The 20,350-nt window shown below is 43.4% G+C and overlaps 3 protein-coding genes across 5 annotated transcripts in view; 1 reads left to right on the top strand and 2 right to left on the bottom strand.

Moving 5' to 3' along the window:
* The window catches only part of LOC310689470 (GTPase IMAP family member 2-like), a 153,127-nt gene that overhangs the window by 34,304 nt on the left and 98,473 nt on the right, over nt 1-20,350 (bottom strand). The gene's annotated exons all lie outside the window — the stretch shown is intronic.
* On the bottom strand, nt 48-4,284 carry LOC310689488 (GTPase IMAP family member 7-like). The gene is made up of 2 exons (XM_083467268.1): nt 4,147-4,284; nt 48-3,274 (listed from the first exon to the last, which is right to left on the bottom strand). The coding sequence occupies exons 1-2, from the start codon at nt 4,163-4,165 to the stop codon at nt 2,556-2,558; spliced, it is 738 nt and encodes a 245-aa protein (XP_083323394.1). The 5' UTR covers nt 4,166-4,284; the 3' UTR covers nt 48-2,555.
* Nucleotides 4,852-20,350, top strand: part of LOC310689330 (GTPase IMAP family member 8-like) — a 100,673-nt gene continuing 85,174 nt past the window's right edge. The window contains 1 exon segment of the mRNA XM_083466900.1: nt 4,852-5,594. Within this exon segment, the coding sequence (XP_083323026.1) occupies nt 5,348-5,594 (247 nt within the window). The 5' untranslated portion in view covers nt 4,852-5,347.

The following is a 20,350-nucleotide window of genomic DNA, read 5'->3' as shown; positions in this document are numbered from 1 at the left end:
GTATAAGTCAAAAAATATATTTATTTTTACTTTTATTACTACTACTATATTACTACTACAAACATTTAGAAGCATGCCTTTGTTGCCTCACACAGTGTCCTACATTCATTATAGAGTTGCATGTGAAATAATTTGTGTGCGTAGCATTAAGAAAGGTTGCCCAAGGCATCTCTCTGTTTGCCTCTCAGATCTGCCCTCCATTTCAACCCTGCTGCCTTGGGTGGAAGCAGGAGGCAACGGCCAGGCTTCCTTTCCTTCCCAACATTTGATTTAATGTTGTTGATATCTTTGCATCTAGCAGCTGTGGGGAGGGAGGAATCCGGAGGGAGCCTGTGGCGCATCAACCCTTGCCTTGGTTCCCATCGGCTCCTCCACTGAGCCCGACCCTCACCCCCTCAGCATGGCTAATTCTTCGGTGGGTCAAGCTGCCTTTCTGGCAAGTGCACTGCTGTTTACTGAAGCTCTTACTGAGGAAGCTTTTAAAGGAACTCCGCAGTTTGGAAAGGATCAGCCAAACCCTTCACCTTTGCAGCTTAAAGGAACTGGGTGGTGGTGGTGGTGGTGAAGGAGGAGGAGAAGAAGAAAGGGATCCCAGAATCAGGGAAATGAAACTCTGAAAATTCAGGTGAATGTGGTTTTTTACAAGCTCTGTAAACATACTGCATTTTTTGGGCTGGAAATCTGCATTCACAATTCACACAAGTGTATATACTGAAGGTTAGTAGGTGTTGGTTTGCACATTTTCAAAAACTGTGAATGAGGAAGGTGTGAACTGAATTGAATTCATCCTTGATTAATCCTGTTGGCAAACTGCAAACTGTCCCTTGCCCTGCCTTGCCTTGCCGATAAGCTGGAGGAAAGAGCTGCTGCTGAAAGCGCCCCATTTTTGAAAAGGGGGTCTACAGAGCCATACGTTTCACAGGGAGATGGAGAAATACCTTTAGACCAGGGGTGTAAACAAATCAAAACAGTCCTTATTTATGAAAATGAACTCACCCTGGGGAGGGGGAGGGGAAAGGATTGGACAAATAACTCTCCCACCTTCGCTTCCATTTTGTAGCATGGGAATGTGGGGGCTTCCACAATATCATTTGGAGGGCAGGCCCCAAAGGATGTAAAGTCATTGGGGATTCAGAAACACACTTCTTCCAGCAGCCGAGCTTATCTAAGTGAGATCTCAACAAACCAAGCTTAACTATGTTTAGCTTCTCAGTCTGTATTGCGTGTGAAATAGGGATAATTTTGTGGCAGAACATACAGGGCTTTCCCATCTCGCCCTGTCCTCAGATTCTTCTTAAAGGAGGAAGAGCACTCTACTTATGCTCAGAGGAACACTGCCCTTAATTTTTCTTTTAATATAGAAAATAATCATAAGCAAAGTGAGCATTTAATATGAAAAAACCCCATTCAGCAAATGCACTGCGGAATTCAAAGTATTCTAGCACTGGTAAAATTGTACTTGCAAGAGATTCATGGCTGGATCAGGGCACCAGAAAGTGAAAAACAATAGGATGTTTTGATTTCCATGTTTCTGAAGTGGTGTTTGTTCCCAAAAGCAGCCTGTCTGCACCATGACAGCAGTCCTAATCCCAGGTGCACAGCAGTAAATCCCACTCAATTCAGTGAGGCTTCCTCCCAAGTAAGTGGCATTAGGATTTCAGTCTTAATCGGCTTCTTAAGGCGAATTTTGAAAAGCAATGAAATGTGCTGCTCATTTCTGCTCTTTTGACATGGAAAGAAGCTGTCTCCTTTTTTGCTTTTGCATTGAATTTTTTATTATATTTCCACAGTAAGCATTACAAGCACAAACAAGAAAACATTGTTCAATACACAGGTGTGTTGCATATTTAAATACATTCAGGAATTACTTCATAGCGCATGTCAATTTCCATCCACCTGAAAGAAATTTAGAAGTGATGGCTTTTGTTAATTCTGTGGAATTTTTACCTGTCTTCTCAAGTTAAAGTCTGAGCATTTTTGCTGAAGGAGGAAAGAACCACCTGGATTTGGCTGTTTGTTTTTCAGCATCTCCAAACTTAATAAAAAAGTAAAATTAAAATTAAATGTAAATTTTCTTTCCTTCCCCAGCACTAAAGTTTTCTTCACTTTCAGCTAAACTGTCCCTCCCTTGTGTCCGAGTGAGGGAAATGAGTTAGAATGACAAACTTAAACTGAACTGTGAAATTAAGGTAGGGAGAATGGCTGAAATCCTCACCCGAATTAGTGGGAACAAGACTTGTCAAATTCAGTGGAACTTAAAACCCTTAATTTTGAAAGGCACCATGCAAGGATGGTAGTTGAATTGTAAATACATGTTGATCAATCGAGTGTCTATTGTGTGCTATGAAAAAAATACATCAAACTATATGCATTTCCGCATTAGTAGATGACAAAACGGAATACTGATTTGTGCAAAATAAACCAATTGCAGTGGCTGAAAGTACAAGTGGAAATCAGGGCAGATGGAGGCATTTCAGCACATCCCTACCGAGAGTGAAAATGTTCTGGTGTTTAATTCTCACTAGAGAATCACTGGATCATTCCCACTAGATGCATTACAGTATGTTGCATATTGAGCCAGACTCTTCTTCTTTCTTTCTCCTGTTTTCTTCATTAATTTCCCTTTCCACTTCCTTTCGTATTTTCCTCTTCATCTTCTCAGCCACTTCTTGGTCCTCCTCTAGCATGTCTTCCGTGTAGCAGGGGGCTGCCTTGTTCCTTTCAACCAGGTGGTCGATCATCCCAAGCAGTTCGGCCACCTGCTCCTCTCTTTCCTGCTCTTCCGCCTTGTTGTTGAAAGCCAGGCATCTCCCGCCACACTGAGCGATCTGGTTCTGCAGATCCTGGTCTCCCTCCGCCAAGAACGCTTTCAAAGGCCTACCTTCCAGGTCTTCCTTCCGGGTGAACAAGATGATCATGTAGTCCTTGGCTTTGCAGCTAAAGATCTTCTGGATTAACTGAGCAACGGCTTTCTCCTCCTTGCTGAAACGAGTCAGTTGCATGACTTGTATGATGACATGGGCTCCTGGGTAGATGTACTTCACGCAGGTCTTGATTTCCTTGGTAGTCACATCTTCTGGAACATTTATGTCGAAAAAGCCAGGCGTATCAACCACCACAATTCTCCTACCACCAATGACCGTGTCCTCTTTCTGGCATTTTGCTGTCACTGAGGAAGGGGACGAGAAGGATGAAAACCTTTTGTCCCCCAGGATGGTGTTTCCTGTTGCGCTTTTCCCAGCTCCAGTTTTGCCCACCAGGGCGATCCTCAGTTCTGCAAGAAAGAGGCAAGAGATGGTGAGCAACTCTTCTGCATTGTCACAGAGGTCAGAGAGGAAACTGAGGGGAACATGGGCACCACCCCTCCCTTGCCCATCTCCATCACCCAGGAGCTGTGGGGAGGGAGAAACAGATTGGTCAAGTTCTCATTCCCTCAGGTTCTCATTTCTCCAGACTTAAGTTCAGTTCTCCATTTTTTGGCATGGCAATCTGTACACATTTAAGTGCATTTAACCCAATACATGTGTACTTATTCCCACTATAAACATTTCTGCAAGCAATTTCCCCTAATCTAATTCATTTCTCCACAGATATACACAAATTTGTGTGCATTTTCCCCTGTTCTATGCTTTTTCATATATATTTTGGTTGAACTGCATCTTTTAGCTCATGTAATAATTGGCTACCTTTAACCCCAGGGTCCCAGGGTGAGTTACAACAATTAAAACACAAAGTTAAAAACAGGCTAAAATTGCAGAAATAAGATGGGTGCCAAAGTTAGACACCTCAAGCTTCAAAAGAGGTGCACCTTCAGCCTTTGCCAGAAGCTGCACAATGAAGGCTCCAGGTGCTCCTCTCTGGGGAGGAAGTTCCACATCTATGGGGCCACCACAGAGAAGGTCCTTTTGTAGGTGGTAGAACAACCAAGAGGACTCCTTCCCCCAAGAGGATCTGCAGGGAAAGAGGGGGGTCTTTCAGGTATTGGAGACACAAATCATTTTGGTCTTTAAACACCAACGTGAGCACCTCCAATATGGTCTGGAAACAAACCATGAATCAAGCTAATCTCTCTCCCATGGTTACACTGATTCCATCCAACACCGTCCAGGAATCTGGGAGAATGAGGTCAAATCAACTCGGTCTTACCTGTGCTTTTCCCAGCCATATTCAGACAAGCAGAAAAATTCACAAGCCAATATTCAGGATTTCTAGATCAGAAGCAAAAGGAAACAGAATCAGCCAATGGGGAGCTTTCTGTATTAGGCAGAAATGTGTGCTCCCCCCCAAAAAAAACTTGCCTCACAAAATTCTTTTTACACTTTACAGAGGGATCTTCCTAAGTGTCCGCTGTCCCAAATATTTGGTCATCATGTGTGTGTTTCACTTTTTGTGTTCCATGCCCCCACACTGGCTCATGTTCAGAATAAGACCCACAACTCCCAAATTCTCACTGACTAAAACGTCACACCTTTGTACCAAATGAAAAGCATCTCTGCTTCTTCCAAAAAACACTTTAGCTCAACCTTTGGTGAGGCTCCAGAGGATGAGAGTCATGGACTTGTGGAGCAGCCATGATGGCTCCCTCAGACTCACAGGTGGCATCTGGAGGGAGTTTGGAGGATCTGCTGCCTTCATATTTGATCTGTTTCTCCATAGGATACATTTCTCTGGGGAGCCATGGGGCCACCATTTCCCTCCAGTATGTGCTGAAAGGAGGACCAAGTGTATTCCCTGAAGGTAGAGTCAAATTATGATTCTGGAGCAGTTATAGATTTCCCTGAGTTGAGTTTCCCAAGGTAGCCCTTCCTTAAAGAGACCCACCAAATACCTGCATTTCTTCTTTGTTCAAGTAAGAGCCCAAAGGAGAGCAGAATCCTGCACCTAGAAGGGGGTGGCTCTGTAACCCGCTAACATTTTGCAAACTATGGAGATGGGTGCAAGAGTTAGCTTGCTTTATGCAATTCAGCACATGAGACCTATGCAGGCATTTGATTCACACATGCATACCATGTGCCCAGCATCCCAATGGTGGGAAATTCTGGGTCATTGGGGCTCCTGGTTGTGGGGTGGCTTCTAATTGTGTTCGGCTGAATGTGCTTAGAAGCCCCTTCAGACCCTGTTTCATAATGTCCAGAGTGGAGTCAGTGCTAGCCAGGACATAGGCAGGTGGACATCTGTGTTCTTCCTCCTGGCTACATATGGGAGAATCTCTTAAGTTTTGACTTCTCTCTCCTTCTCACTTTCCCCCCAAATTAAGCACAGCTCTCCACATCTCAACATATACTCTAGTATATGCATTTTTGTACACCTTACTTGGCTGGAAAACTGCACTAATAAATTCAGAGAAATGTGGATTTCAATGGATGGTTGTTTTGGTTTGAATATTGTTTCAGAAAGTTTGAATCGGATCACCAGGGGAAGAGACTCCACAATCGCATCCTCACCACTGGGAAGCCCTGGCCACACCACGTCACTGGGGCACCCTGAGCCTCCCCAACCAATAGGACAGGAAGAAAGGCACCCCCTGCCAATCCCAGGAGGATCTGGGGCGAATGATGGAGTGAGAGAAGCTCCAAGGAACCCCTTGGCCCCAGGTCAGTTTGGCCTTGAGAGGCATGGATAACACCTTAAATGGCATTCAGACAGCCCTGAATGTTTATTTCAGTTGACACCGAGAGATTATCCACACTTACATTTTACCCACCACATTCCAGGCACACATCCATGATTTTAAACTGTGTCCGAGAATGTTCATTTGTTTGTTTGTTGCCGTGAGGTTTCCCCACAACAACTGACTGTGTAAAGTTGAATCAAAGCAAATGCCATAGAATCATAGAATTGGAAGGGAGTCCCATCGCCATCTAGTCCAACCCCCAGCAATGCAGGAATCTCAGCTCAAGCATCCATGACAGATGACCATCCAACCTCTGATTAAAAAACCTCCAGGGAAGGAGAGTTCACAACCTCCCGAGGGAGACCGTTCCACTGTCAAATAGCTCTCACTGTCAGAAAGTTCTTCCTGCTGTTTAGTCAAAATCTCCTCCCATGTAACATGTAATGTCAATTCAGGTTTTCCATGTGGGAATGTTCAGGAATGCAGGAGAGGATATATTGTGAGATTATATCCTTATCCAACTTGTGCTAACATGTTCCCAAAATATCAGCAGAGTAGGACATTCCCTTTTTAAGTTCACAATGGTAACGTGTCCTCAGGTTCGCTAGAACTTCTATAATAATTACTCTGGTAATTTCCCCTTTGTTCCCTCTTAAAATAGAAGACACGACAAAGTCTTTTATAAAAGTATAAAAAGAGTTTACTCACGTTCTGTTCACAATAGGATCCCAGATGGCAGACAGGCTTAATAAGGTAATATACATTTAGAATCTATCTTATAGATAGATAGATCTTATAGAGAGTCAGTGTGGTGTAGTGGTTAAGAGCGGTAGTCTCGTAATCTGGGGAACTGGGTTCGCGTCTCCGCTCCTCCACATGCAGCTGCTGGGTGACCTTGGGCTAGTCACAGCTCTCTGAAGTCTCTCAGCCCCACTCACCTCACAGAGTGTTTGTTGTGGGGGAGGAAGGGAAAGGAGAATGTTAGCCGCTTTGAGACGCCTTAAAGGGAGTGAAAGGCGGGATATCAGAGTTTGCAGGGCAGCAGTTGAAGAAGGAGCAAAAAGGGTTTTCTTGTGTGTGTGTGTTTCTTTGTGGCTGATTATCTGTTTTCCCTGTGTAAAGGTCAGAGGGGGCAGCGCGCGCAGTTATACCCATCTTTTAGATTTAGGGGAGCTAGTCTCAAACGTTTGTTGGGGGAGACCTAGGTGTTTTTTTGTGGGGGAAGTTATTTGTCCTGTCTTCAAGCTTTTTATGATGGAGGACCTCTGTAGCCACCCCCAATGACACGATCTCAAGATGGAAGGGGAGGGAACAGCTGCAGTCGCCTGCAGTTCCTGCGCAATGTTTGCCATCTTGCCAAAGGTTGCAGGCAGCTTTACCTGCAGCAATTGCATGTTGATTGCCCTTTTAAAAGACAAAGTCCAGCAACTGGAGGAACGTGTAGCTACGCTCCAAAGAATTAGAGAGCTGGAGCTCTTCTTGGAAGCAACAGAGCACACCATCCCCACCAAGGAGGAGACAGGGGACTCCCCTGAGAAGGAGGCTAGTTCATCAACACAGGAGCCAGATATATGGAGAAACGTGACTCAAAGAAGTAGGAGGCCCAGGGTTCACACTGATTGTTTAGAAATACACAATCGCTTTGAGGTCCTCTCCCCTAGCATGGAAGACGAAGAGCAGACTCCATTTGAGGATCTCTCCCTCATTACAGTCGATCAGGTATATGAAGACGAGCAGCAAAGTCAGTCCTCAGGGAATGTGCAGGCGACCTTGGAACGGACAGCTCACGGAAGAACCCCGACCAAACCCACGAGGAGGCGTGTAGTGGTGATAGGGGATTCCCTACTGAGGGGAACAGAAGCAGTGATCTGTGGGCCTGACAAGATGTCTCGGGAAGTGTGCTGTCTCCCCGGGGCTAAGATCCAAGATGTAACTGAACGACTGCAAGGAATCATGAAACCCACTGACAAATACCCCTTCCTCTTGGTTCATGTGGGAACCAATGACACTGCAAGCAATAGCCTCCAGAAGATCAAAAGAGACTACGAGGCTCTGGGCAGGAAATTGAAGCAACTAAATGCACAAATTGTCATCTCATCTGTCCTCCCAGTTGAATGACGTGGCCCAGGGAGAGAGGGAAAAACAGTGGAAGTGAACAGCTGGCTTCGCAAATGGTGTAAACAGGAACGGTTTGGATTCTTAGATCACGGACTGCAGTTTCTTGAAGATGGACTTCTGGCAAGTGATGGGCTGCACCTCACAACGGTTGGGAGAAATGTTTTTGCCAAAAATCTCAGAAACCTCATCAGGAGGGCTTTAAACTGACTAATGTGGGGGAGGGAGACAGTGCTCCTGAAGGTAGGAGTCTATCAATTAATGAAGATGATCATCCAAATGTCATAGACCAAATGGAGCAAACAGCACGCGGACCTAGTGGTGGGAGGAAAAAATCCTTAAATAAGAGACATGGGGGAATGATTAATGGACTTCAATGTCTGTACACTAATGCGCAAAGCATGGGAAATAAACAAGATGAGCTTGAGCTCTTGGTACAGCAAACTAAATATGACATAATAGGCATCACTGAAACCTGGTGGGATAAGTCCCACGATTGGAATGTAATAATGGGGGGATACAATCTATTTCAGAGAAACAGACCAGACAAGAAAGGAGGAGGAGTGGCGTTATATGTCAGGGATGTGTATAGCTGTGAAGAGATCCAAGATTTAGAACCTCAAAGCCAAAGTGAGAGCATTTGGGTCAAAATTAAGGGAGAGAAGAATAATAGAGACCTCTTTGTGGGAGTTTACTATAGATCCCCAAGCCAAACGGAGGACATAGATGATGCCTTCCTGGAACAGATGGCCAAGCATGCAAAAGGAAGGGAGATAGTAGTAATGGGGGACTTCAATTACCCGGATATTTGTTGGACGTCAAACTCAGCCAAGAGCATAAGGTCAAACAGATTCCTCACTGGCCTTGCAGACAACTTCATTGTCCAGAAAGTGGGAGAAGCAACAAGAGGAACAGCCATTTTAGATCTGGTCCTAACCAATGTTGATGACCTGGTTATTGGGGTAGATGTGGATGGATCATTAGGCGCGAGTGATCATGCTCTTCTGAAGTTTACTATACAGCGGAAAGGAGCAGCCAAGCATACTAGGACTCAATTTCTTGACTTTAAGAAAGCCGACTTCATAAAACTTAGGGAAGTGCTGGGTGAGATCCCATGGACAGCAATACTAAAAGGAAAGGGAGTTCATGATGGCTGGGAGTTTGTTAAGAGGGAGATAGTAAAAGCACAACGTCAGGCAATACCAACGAGACGGAAACAGGGAAGGTGCCTAAAGAAGCCAGGGTGGCTATCTAAAGAACTTTTAACTGAATTAAGATTAAAAAAGGATGTGTACAAAAAATGGAAAAGGGGGGAAACCACCAAAGAGGAATTCAAACAAATAGCCAACACGTGTAGACACAAAGTCAGAAAAGCTAAAGCACAGAATGAACTCAGGCTTGCTAGAGAGGTTAAAAGCAACAAAAAAGGCTTTTATGGGTATGTTCGTAGCAAAAGGAAGAACAAAGAAACAGTGGGGTCACTCAGAGGAGAAGATGGTGAAATGCAAACAGGGGACACAGAAAGGGCTGAACTCCTCAATGCCTTCTTTGCCTCAGTCTTCTCCGATAAAGAAAACAATGCCCGACCTGAAGAATTTGGAGCAAATGATTCAGCAAAGGAAACACAGCCCAGAATAACTAAGGAGATAGTACAAGAATATTTGGCTAGTTTAGATGTATTCAAGTCTCCAGGGTCAGAAGAACTGCATCCAAGAGTATTAAAAGAACTGGCAGATGTGATCTCAGAACCACTGGCAGTCATCTTTGAGAATTCCTGGAGAACAGTCGAAGTCCCGGCAGACTGGAGGAGGGCAAATGTTGTCCCTATTTTCAAAAAGGGGAAAAGAGAGGACCCAAATAATTACCGCCCAGTCAGTCTGACATCAATAGCAGGGAAGATTCTGGAGCAGATCATTAAGCAAACAGTCTGTGAGCACCTAGAAAGGAATGCTGTGATCACCAATAGTCAGCATGGATTTCTGAAAAATAAGTCATGTCAGACTAACCTGATCTCGTTTTTTGACAGAATTACAAGCCTGGTAGATGAAGGGAACGCAGTGGATGTAGCCTACCTTGATTTCAGCAAGGCATTTGACAAGGTGCCCCATGATATTCTTGTAAAGAAGCTGGTAAAATGCGGTCTTGACTATGCTACCACTCAGTGGATTTGTAACTGGCTGACTGACCGAACCCAAAGGGTGCTCATCAATGGTTCCTCTTCATCCTGGAGAAGAGTGACTAGTGGAGTGCCACAGGGTTCTGTCTTGGGCCCGGTCTTATTCAACATCTTTATCAACGACTTGGATGATGGACTCAAGGGCATCCTGATCAAATTTGCAGATGACACCAAACTGGGAGGGGTGGCTAACACCCCAGAGGACAGGATCACACTTCAAAACGACCTTGACAGATTAGAGAACTGGGCAAAAACAAACAAAATGAATTTTAACAGGGAGAAATGTAAAGTATTGCACTTGGGCAAAAAAAATGAGAGGCACAAATACAAGATGGGCGACACCTGGCTTGAGAGCAGTACATGTGAAAAGGATCTAGGAGTCTTGGTTGACGACAAACTTGACATGAGCCAACAGTGTGATGCGGCAGCTAAAAAAGCCAATGCAATTCTGGGCTGCATCAATAGGAGTATAGCATCTAGATCAAGGGAAGTAATAGTGCCACTGTATTCTGCTCTGGTCAGACCTCACGTGGAGTACTGTGTCCAGTTCTGGGCACCACAGTTCAAGAAGGACACTGGCAAACTGGAACGTGTCCAGAGGAGGGCAACCAAAATGGTCAAAGGCCTGGAAACGATGCCTTATGATGAACGGCTAAGGGAGCTGGGCATGTTTAGCCTGGAGAAGAGGAGGTTAAGGGGTGATATGATAGCCATGTTCAAATATATAAAAGGATGTCATATAGAGGAGGGAGAAAGGTTGTTTTCTGCTGCTCCAGAGAAGCGGACACGGAGCAATGGATCCAAACTACAAGAAAGAAGATTCCACCTAAACATTAGGAAGAACTTCCTGACAGTAAGAGCTGTTTGACAGTGGAATTTGCTGCCAAGGAGTGTGGTGGAGTCTCCTACTTTGGAGGTCTTTAAGCAGAGGCTTGACAACCATATGTCAGGAGTGCTCTGATGGTGTTTCCTGCTTGGCAGGGGGTTGGACTCGATGGCCCTTGTGGTCTCTTCCAACTCTATGATTCTATGATTCTATGATATCAAATCCAAACTCTTCTTCTTCTTCTTTTTATTATTATTATTATAGGAAGATAGTCCCTTTGTCCTCTCTTGGCTGGGAGCCAAGAGAGCATCTTTAGCAGATATTACTTCTTCGAAGGAAGATGGCAGAGAGAGAGAGATGGCTGCCTTGCCCTGTGCTTTTATCATTACCTGCACAGGTGAGGCCACACCCACCTCTGGTCACATGCGGAGGAAGTCTGTCCCAGGAAGTTTACCTGCTGGCTGGACAGACATCCCTCCCCATGTTTAAACATGTACACTGTAGGAATGTTGTAATTGACTGCTCCTGTGTTTTACATCCCACATACCCCTTCTCAGGCAATACAACATACACAAAACATAAACAACTTTATTCAACCACCAAGAGTCCCAGCTTGACACATAGATTCTGGAAACTCTCTCTTGGTAGGGGTTTCGTCAGGATGTCAGCAGTCATCTCTTGGGTGCTGCAGTAGGATAGTTCCACTAGTCCATCCTGGATCATCTGGCGTATGTAGTGGTATTTAACCCCAATGTGTTTTGTTCTGGCTAGGAACTTCTCACTCTGCGTCAGCTTAAGCCAACTCTGATTGTCCTCTAGCAAGCTGACAGGTCCTTTTCTCACCAACCCAAAGTCATTTATGAGTTGATCAAGCCAGGCGATCTCTCTGCAGGCTTCTGTTGCTGCAACGTGTTCTGATTCTGTGGAAGATAATGCTACACAGCTCTGTTTATAACTGCCCCATGCAACAGGTCCATCCCCAAACATGAAAACATGACCACTTGTTGATTTATAGTCAGCATTATCCTCAGCCCAATCAGCATCAGTATACCCAACCAACTTAGGGTCTCTGACGGCTGGTAACCTTAATTTACAATTCATGGTACCCTTCAAATACCGCACCACCCTCTTTATGTGGGAAGTTCTGGGATGCAGGAGAGGATGTATTGTGGGATTATATCCTTATCCTACTTGTGCTAACAAGTTCCCAAAATATCAGCAGAGTTTATAGACATTCCCCTTTAAGTTCGCAACGGTAACGTGTGCACAGGTTCGCTAGAACCTCTATAATAATTACTCTGGTAATTTCCCCTTTTGTTCCCTCTTAAAATACAAGACACGACACAGTCTTTATAAAAGTATAAAAAGAGTTTACTCACGTTCTGTTCACAATATGATCCCAGAAGGCAGACAGGCTTAAAAAGGTTACATACATTCAGAATCTATCTTGTAGCAAGATAGTCCTTATCTTCTCTCTTGGATGAGAGCCAAGAGAGCATCTTTAGATGCTTCCTCATCGAAGGAAAATGGCAGAGAGAGAGAGATGGCTGCCTGCCCTGTGCTTTTGTCATTACCTGCACAGGTGAGGCCACACCCACCTCTGGTCACATGTGGAGGAAGTCCGTCCCCAGGAAGTTTACCTGCTTGCTGGACAGACATCCCTCCCCATGTTCTAACATGTACACTCTAGGAATGTTGTCATTGACTGCTCCTGTGTTTACATCCCACACTTTACACCTGCCCAATCATGCTCAGTGGGAGAATTCACTTTTCTGCTAAGAATCCCCACAGCATTAGCTAAGTCAGGTCTACATGTAGTAACTAAATACAAAAGTTTACCAATCGCCGACCTGTAGTTACTGTTGTCTGGCAACCGCTTCGAATCCCGCTGATTCTTCAAGAAGTCAGTACTTATTACTTATCAAACCTTTATTAGGCATTGTGCAAATAAAACCATAAAAGAGGAAATAACATATAAAAGCCTTGAAATATATATAAAAGGCAGCAGTTGGCTACGTACATATATATATATATACATATAAAATCAGTGGTTTTCGTTGTTAACCTGCTCCTTGGAGGACTGCTACCAAAAACTCGGCTACCCCCGCCGTTACCCTTTGGTCGACGTCGGATAGGCAGAATCCCACACATTCACCTTGCTGGGGTTCCAGACCACCCAAAAGAGGGGACAGCACGCGTTGACGTGGGATACTGTACAATGGGCAATGAAAGAGAATATGCTCTACAGTGTCCTGGACATTCATAGAACATCTGCAGAATCTCTTGTTTCTAGGAATGTTTTGATATCTTCCCCTGACAAATGCTGAGGGAAAAACATTCAAACGGGCCAGCATAAAAGCCCTACGTTGGGCTGGGATTATTAATTTAGTGACGTAATTGGCTCTGCTATCTAAGATATTTAAATCATAGAATATGGGGGAGCAAATTTTGTTTACAGCTGCCATAATATTTTGTCTCTCGACATCCTTTAGTCTAGTTAGGATATTATGGAAAATGTATTGCTCATTAGAATTGTACAGGGGCTCCAGCTCGATGCCTAAAGATTCAATCTTTTTTTCGAGGTACTGATACCATCTTGATTTATAGGAGTCTTTGAGCAAATCAGCGAGCAGACTTGATGGAGGGCAGCGAAAATGGCAGCGTAACCAGTACTTTATTGAGGTGGACCATGCCCAATATTCCATTGTGTGTATGCCTATTTCTGCACACATTGTTTCATATTTGATCACAGCTGGGAGTCCAAGAATACGTCTCAGAAAGCTGGAGTGAATCTTTTTTAAATCACTGTTATATGCTTGGACCCATAGCGGGATTCCATAGAATATCTGGGATTGCACTTTTGTTTGAAATATCTGATTGGCCGCAGGAATAAATTGATTACCTTTCTGATAATAAAAACGGGCAACTGCTGATGAGGTACACTTTGCCTGTTTTATGGCTTTTGTGCGATGATTTGCCCACCCTAAATTGCTCTGGAATAAGATTCCCAGATACCTATAGATTTTCACTTGTTGGATTTCTTGCCCTCTTATTTTCCATTTCTCTAATTTCCAACCATTCGAGAAGACCAAAATTTTTGTCTTCTCATAATTTATAGAGAGTTTGTTACATTCGCAGTAAAGGATCAGAGAAGATATAAGACGTTTCAGACCCAAGCTCGTTAATGATAGTAGGACAGCATCGTCTGCGTATAATAAGAGAGGAACTGGTTTCTGATTAAGTTTAGGGGCATGTGATTCTATTTTTTGGAGGTGATCTGGCAAGTCTGATAAAAATAAATTAAATAGAAAGGGAGCGAGAATACACCCTTGTTTTACCCCTTTCGAGTTTGGGATGTCTGATGAAAGGTGACCTTTGGTGTTAAGTTTGACTTGACAGGTATTGGAAGAGTATAGATTTTGTATTAGAATCAATAAGCGCTGATCAATTTTTAATTCTGCGAGTTTCCTCCACAGCTTTGGGCGGTCAATTGAGTCGAATGCACCACGAAAGTCTACAAAAGCAGCATATATCTTAGATTGCCTTTGGGATCTATATTTTTCAACCAAATGCATAAGTATAAGGCAGTGGTCTAATGTAGAGCAACCTTTGGAGAAACCTATTTGTTCTTTCCCTGGTAAATTTAGATTTTTCATCCAGGTAAGAAGTTTAGATAAAAGGTGCTTAGCGTAGATTTTCCCTATCACTGATAATAGGCTTATCGGTCTGTAATTCCTTGGTTCTTTTGGGTCGCCATTTTTAAAGATTGGGATAATTATTGATCTTAACCATATCTCAGGTATGATCCCATATTTATCTATGAGAGTAAACAATTGAGCTAAGGGTTCTGCCCACCAATCTATATAGGTCTTGAATAATTCTATTGGTAGACCGTCTGGCCCAGGAGATTTCCCCGATTTGAAATTTTTAACTATCTCTCTAATTTCCTCTTCTTCTACCCTTGGCCACTCCTGGAGTTTATTGATTTTATTTTTAGTGGTCTCATTTCCTTTGAGTTCACTGTGTAGATTGTTAAATACAGATGTGAAGTATTGGGACCATTTGGATTCTGCAATTGGTGGTAGAGTTAGTTGGTTTTCGGCTTTCAATCCTCCGTACACTAGGTTCCAGAACGCTTTGTTGTTTTTACTCTGAATTGAGTCGAGTAATTGTAGCCATTTTTGGGTTGCATATTTCTGTTTCTTTTCGGCCAGAATGTAATGGTATTGTCTTTTTTCATCAAGATAAGAGGGCTCTAGTTTAGCGCGATTATTTTTAAATGTTTGGCGCAGCTTTCTTTTTAGCTGGAAACATTCATCATCAAACCAAGGGCTAGCGCTATGTTTAAGTACCCAAACTTTAGGTGGAGTACTAAGCTCTACGAACATTTGGAAGATTTCATTATAAATTTTCGGAATATCACTGTAGGGATTAGTGGTCTTTAAGTTGGATAATACTTGTTTTCTCAGGTTGGCTGTAAGTTTTTGCCCCACTGCTGCACTCATTTCCTGGGACCATTTTAATTGGGTCATTTGTTTGTATTGAGAAGGTTCTATGATATTGTACTTGGTTATTTTGGTTTCGTCCTTTAAGTTAATAGACAACAATAATGGCTGATGGTCGCTTTCAGTACGCGTTCCAATTTTGAGGTCCATGATTGAATTTATAATATTATAAGGGACAAGAATATAGTCGATGACACTGCATCCTCGGGGGGAGAAGTATGTAAACTCCCCGCTTCTATCGCCTTTTGTTGAACCGTTCACAATCTGCAAATTAAAGTTGTTACATAATTCAAGTAGGCGTAAGCCTTCGTTGTTTACAACCCTATCTCTGGAGAATCGTCCTATTTTCAGGGCATGTGCGATATCATTATCAGTATTCCAATTTAGTTTGCTACATTGTTGTTCATTGTTGGTTCCCACTCTGGCATTAAAATCACCTGCTATTATCAGTGAGGCATTTGGGTATTTATCGGTCAAATTTTCTATATAAAAGGTTAGTTGTGACCAATTTTCACTGCTGCTGTTGTTTTTGGTTGGGGGGATATAGACATTTACAAGTAGCAAAGTATCGTCTTTTGGGGTTAAAAGTAGAGCTTGTGCAAGTGGTAAGCATTTTTCTAGCTGCTTGATTTCAAACCCTAAGTTGTCTTTGATCATGCAACAGAACCCTGCTTTCGGCCGGCCCTTCGTGTTTGTTTTCACTGCGGGTTTCGTATAGGAGGTGAATCCATTGATTTTAATATCTCTAGTTGACCATGTTTCTTGTAGAAGTATTAATTCAAAATCTTTAAGGAAGTTCATTAGGTCTGGGTCTCCGTCTTTGTTTCCCCACCCTGCAATATTCCAGGACAGCAAGCGTAGGATCCGTTTTTGAGTTGATGGCTGGTTGACAGCATTTAGTCATTCTAGTTCTGTTATTGAGTCCAGCGAGGGATTTTGTCTTGTGCAGATACAGCCATTTGTCGCTGCTTTCGGCGGGGAACATAATGGTGGGTCTTTTAGATTCTTTTTTAAAGTGCGGGAAATTAAAATTTCCTCCCTTTCTTGGTTTTCTTCCTTAACTATTCCTTGTTCCTGAGAAATTTCTGTGGTTGGTAGACTGTTGTGGACAGTAGGACTGTTTTCAGTCTCTACTTCCATTTCTTTGGCCTCATTTGATGTTGGGCTCAGTGAATCAGGTCTGTTGGAGGTCATCTTTTGTTCGGCAATGTTAGAGTCCTTTGTAGTACTTAAATAAGGGGTACCTATTTCGTTTAGAGCTAGTATTTGATATCTCAGCCAGGAATTTGTGGTCTCATTGCTGGAGTTTTTCCTTGCCATTTCATATTCTAAAGGAGGCTGGATTTGAAGGTCTGCATCTATACATTTGAAAGTTCCATTGGTGGCTTTCTTTTTGACTATGCATTTAGGGGAGAGGGCTGGTAAGTGTAAAGTTTGATTGTGTATTGTTTCTACTGCATTTTGTTGCCCTTGTTGGTGAATTTCGGTCAATCTGGCCTGTAGTTTCGTCAATTTACTGAGTATGTTTATTTGTTCTTTGTCTGGTAGCTTGGTAAAGTTACTCAGCAGATCTACTTCTTCTGGGACTGTCCAGTCTATTGTATCAAGGGCGAGGCTGTTATTTGATGCTACAGTCGCTTGGTTTGAGAGCTTGGATTTTTCTTGTGTGATTTCCCGGGTAGCTGGCTGCGGTTTCTCCCATCTACTGGGTTCTTCCACGGGAGTAGGGCAGATGTCGGCTTCTGGTAGAATGGCCTTATTCATCTTGTTCTGTCTTTTAGATGCAATCAATGGTCTGAGCAGATTTAGATGGTGTCTGGCCCAGAAGGATGACTCCCAGTAAGGTAGGGGCCCTCTATATGGAAAAATGTGGAGAACAATCTCACATGGCCTCAGTATCAGGTTGACTGAGTGAGGGGGGCTTCCTCTGGTTTTTGGCTGGTTTAGAGGTATAAATTTGTATTTGTTCTGTTTGTCTCCAGGGCTTATTAAGGATGGCAAAAAGGGAGTGAGTTGCCTCCTTTCATCTGGGTTATCCAGCTTCTTGGAGATGTTTTGTAATTGTTCAAAGATTTTTTGAACTGTTTGAGCAGTCATTAGGCAGCATTCCTCCAGCAGCTCCACCTTTCTATCAATTAGCACTTGTGCCTCGATTATGGGAGTAGTAGCCTTGTCCTCATTTATTCCTAGGGATATCTCTTCAACTGTCTTTCCATGTAAAGAGTTGAGGAAGGTTTTGGGAGTCAGTAGCCATTGCTGTAGCAGCTGGATGTGCGTCTTGCATCTGCATGTGTTCAATCAGCTTGTGGATCTTTTGTCTCTGGCTGAGAAGAAATGAGCCGTCCTCTTCTCTCTCCACTTGGATCCCGAGGTAGTATTGAACATCTCCTAGCTCCTTGACCTCCACCTCTTTGCTAAGGTGTTTTACTATCTGTGTATAGTCTTTCTCACTTGCTGTGGCAATAAGCAGGTCATCAACAAATGCTAGGATATATGAAAATTGTCCATTATTTGACTTGCTGTACAAGCACTTGTCAGCGTCGCCTTGCTTGTACCCAAGTTGCGTCAGCATGTTATGCAACTTCTGGTTCCAGGCTCTAGCAGCCTGTTTATTTTTATTTTTTTTAATAAATTTTTATTAGTTTTTCACAATTTATATTAACACAAACAATACACAATACAAACCATACAAACACAAAAACAAACATGTATAATTTCATATCCAATTTTTCTTAAAACTTATTTCGCTGACTTCCCCATACCTCCCCTTTCTGCATTCCAATTCCCAAGTTTTTTCAGCAAATCCTCCCCTTAATCTTATTCAATTTTTCCTTTTCTTTTTTTTTACTTGATCTTATACAGCTGTAACCCCTTACTTTCTATAACCATAACATTTTAACATTCATTAATTTTACAGTATTTCTTAAGATAAATTTTGAATTTCTTCCAATCTTCATCCGCCGTCTCTTTCCCCTGGTCTCGGATTCTGTCAGTCATTTCAGCCAGTCCCATGTAGTCTATCACCTTCATCTGCCATTCTTCCAGAGTGGGTAGATCTTGTGTCTTCCAATACTTTGTGATAAGTATTCTTGCTGCTGTTGTAGCATACATTAAAAAAACCTCTGTCTTTCTTTGACACCAATTGGCTGACAATGCCCAAGAGAAAGGCTTCTGGTTTCTTAGGGAAGGTACATTTAAGTACCTTTTTCATTTCATTATATATCGTTTCCCAGAAGGCCTTAATCTTCTGGCACGTCCACCAAAGGTGAAAAAAGTACCTTCAGTTTCTTTACATTTCCAACACTTATTATCAGGCAAATGGTAGATTTTTGCAAGCTTGACTGGGGTCATGTACCACCTGTATATCATTTTCATAATATTCTCTCTTAAGGCATTACATGCCATAAACTTTATACCAGTGGTCCACAACTGTTCCCAGTCAGCAAACATAATGTTATGACCAATGTCTTGTGCCCACTTAATCATGGCTGATTTAACTGTTTCATCTTGTGTATTCCATTTCAGCAGCCTGTTTAAGTCCGTAAAGTCCTTTCTGGAGTTTGCACACTAAATGTGCCTCATGTGGTTTCACAAAACCTTTGGGCTGTTTCATGTAAATTTCCTCTGAAATCTGCCCGTGAAGAAAAGCAGTAGCAATGTCAATGTGTTTCACTCTCATTTGCTTGGAGGCTGCAATGCTCAAAAGCATTCTTACGCAGCTATACCTCACGGTTGGTGCAAAAACTTCATCATAATCTTCACCAAAACGTTGTGAAAATCCCTGTGCCACAAGTCTAGCTTTGTAGCACTGCACTTCTCCTTCTGACCCCTTCTTAACCTTGAAAACCCATTTACTGCCAATAGCCTTCTTACCGGGAGGCAGCTAAGTAAGTGTCCAGGTCTTGTTCTGATGCAGTGCATCCATCTCCTCCTGCGCAGCCTTCCTCCAGAGACTGGCTTCTGCAGCTGGCATCTCCTGTATCTCTTCCCAAGTGGAAGGTTCCTGTGGAAACGCCGACCCTGCAAAGTAGGACAGCCATAATGGTGTGACACCTCTGTTGGTTCTGGACGAGCGCCTGACCTCTGGTTCTGCAACCGCATCAGCTTCCTCATCCTCCTCCAACGTAGGCATGTCCCCATCTGAGTCCTCCTCTTCGTCTCTGGTGCCGCCAGGGTTCTGGTCCTCTGCGTCTGTAGGGGGCGCTGTAACACTCGAAGGCAGATTAGTAGTTTGTGGGGTTTCAGAAGGGAAATATACAAACTCTTGAGTCCTTTCTGACTCATCGGAAGAGTCCACAACATTATTCTTATTGTCGGCTTTTCCATATTCTTCAAAATAAACCGCATGGTGTGCATTTGTCTTACCAGTTTGTAAGTCCAAAATTCTGTATCCTTTGCCTCCAGAAGCGTATCCCACAAGGATGTTGGATTCTCAGCCTTGGTCAGAGGTAACTGGCCTTTCTCCAGGCATTCGGCTGAGATCCTGGCTGACCTCCCCGTCTGCGTCTCCCGGCAGGATACAGGCAAGGTCTTTCTGGCGATCCCACTCAGCGTGAGAGGGACACACCAACTCCTCCCCCTTCCCTGCTTCCCTCAGGGAGGGAAAAGAGACAGACAGAAATCTATTTACATTGCTTTATTTCTGTCTTTCCAGCAGTACAGAGAAATGTGTCTGCACTCTCCAGTCTCCAACAGTAGAGAGAGAAACTCGACCCCTGTACTTCCAGTACAGGTCAGATGACACTCTGAGCTAACAACCGGTGCTCAGTACAGTGAATAGACTGCCCCTTTGTTCCAATAGTACAGTCCCAAACATCAATATCCTGTTTTGCATTCCAGACACCTGCAGCTCGCTCTCGCATTGGTGCTTTTTCCTGACATCCTCCCCCAAAAGTTTCAATGTGCGTTGCGAGCAAAGTGTTACCCAGAGAAGATGACAAACAGTTGTTATACATATAACACTCCCCTGTTGTTTCAGTTCCACCCTTGGAACTCCCCGCCACTGGTTTCCCCAGTGTACCTCTCTGGTTGTCTGGCTTGCAAGGAATGAGTGCATCTGCATTACCTTGGCTTGCAATTCTCTGTTGTGTCTTTGTCTCTGACTTTGACACAGC

The sequence above is a fragment of the Podarcis liolepis genome (assembly GCF_965112155.1).
Source record: "Podarcis liolepis genome assembly, chromosome: 12".
NCBI lineage: Eukaryota > Metazoa > Chordata > Lepidosauria > Squamata > Lacertidae > Podarcis > Podarcis liolepis.
This window is presented reverse-complemented; position numbering and strand designations above follow the sequence as displayed.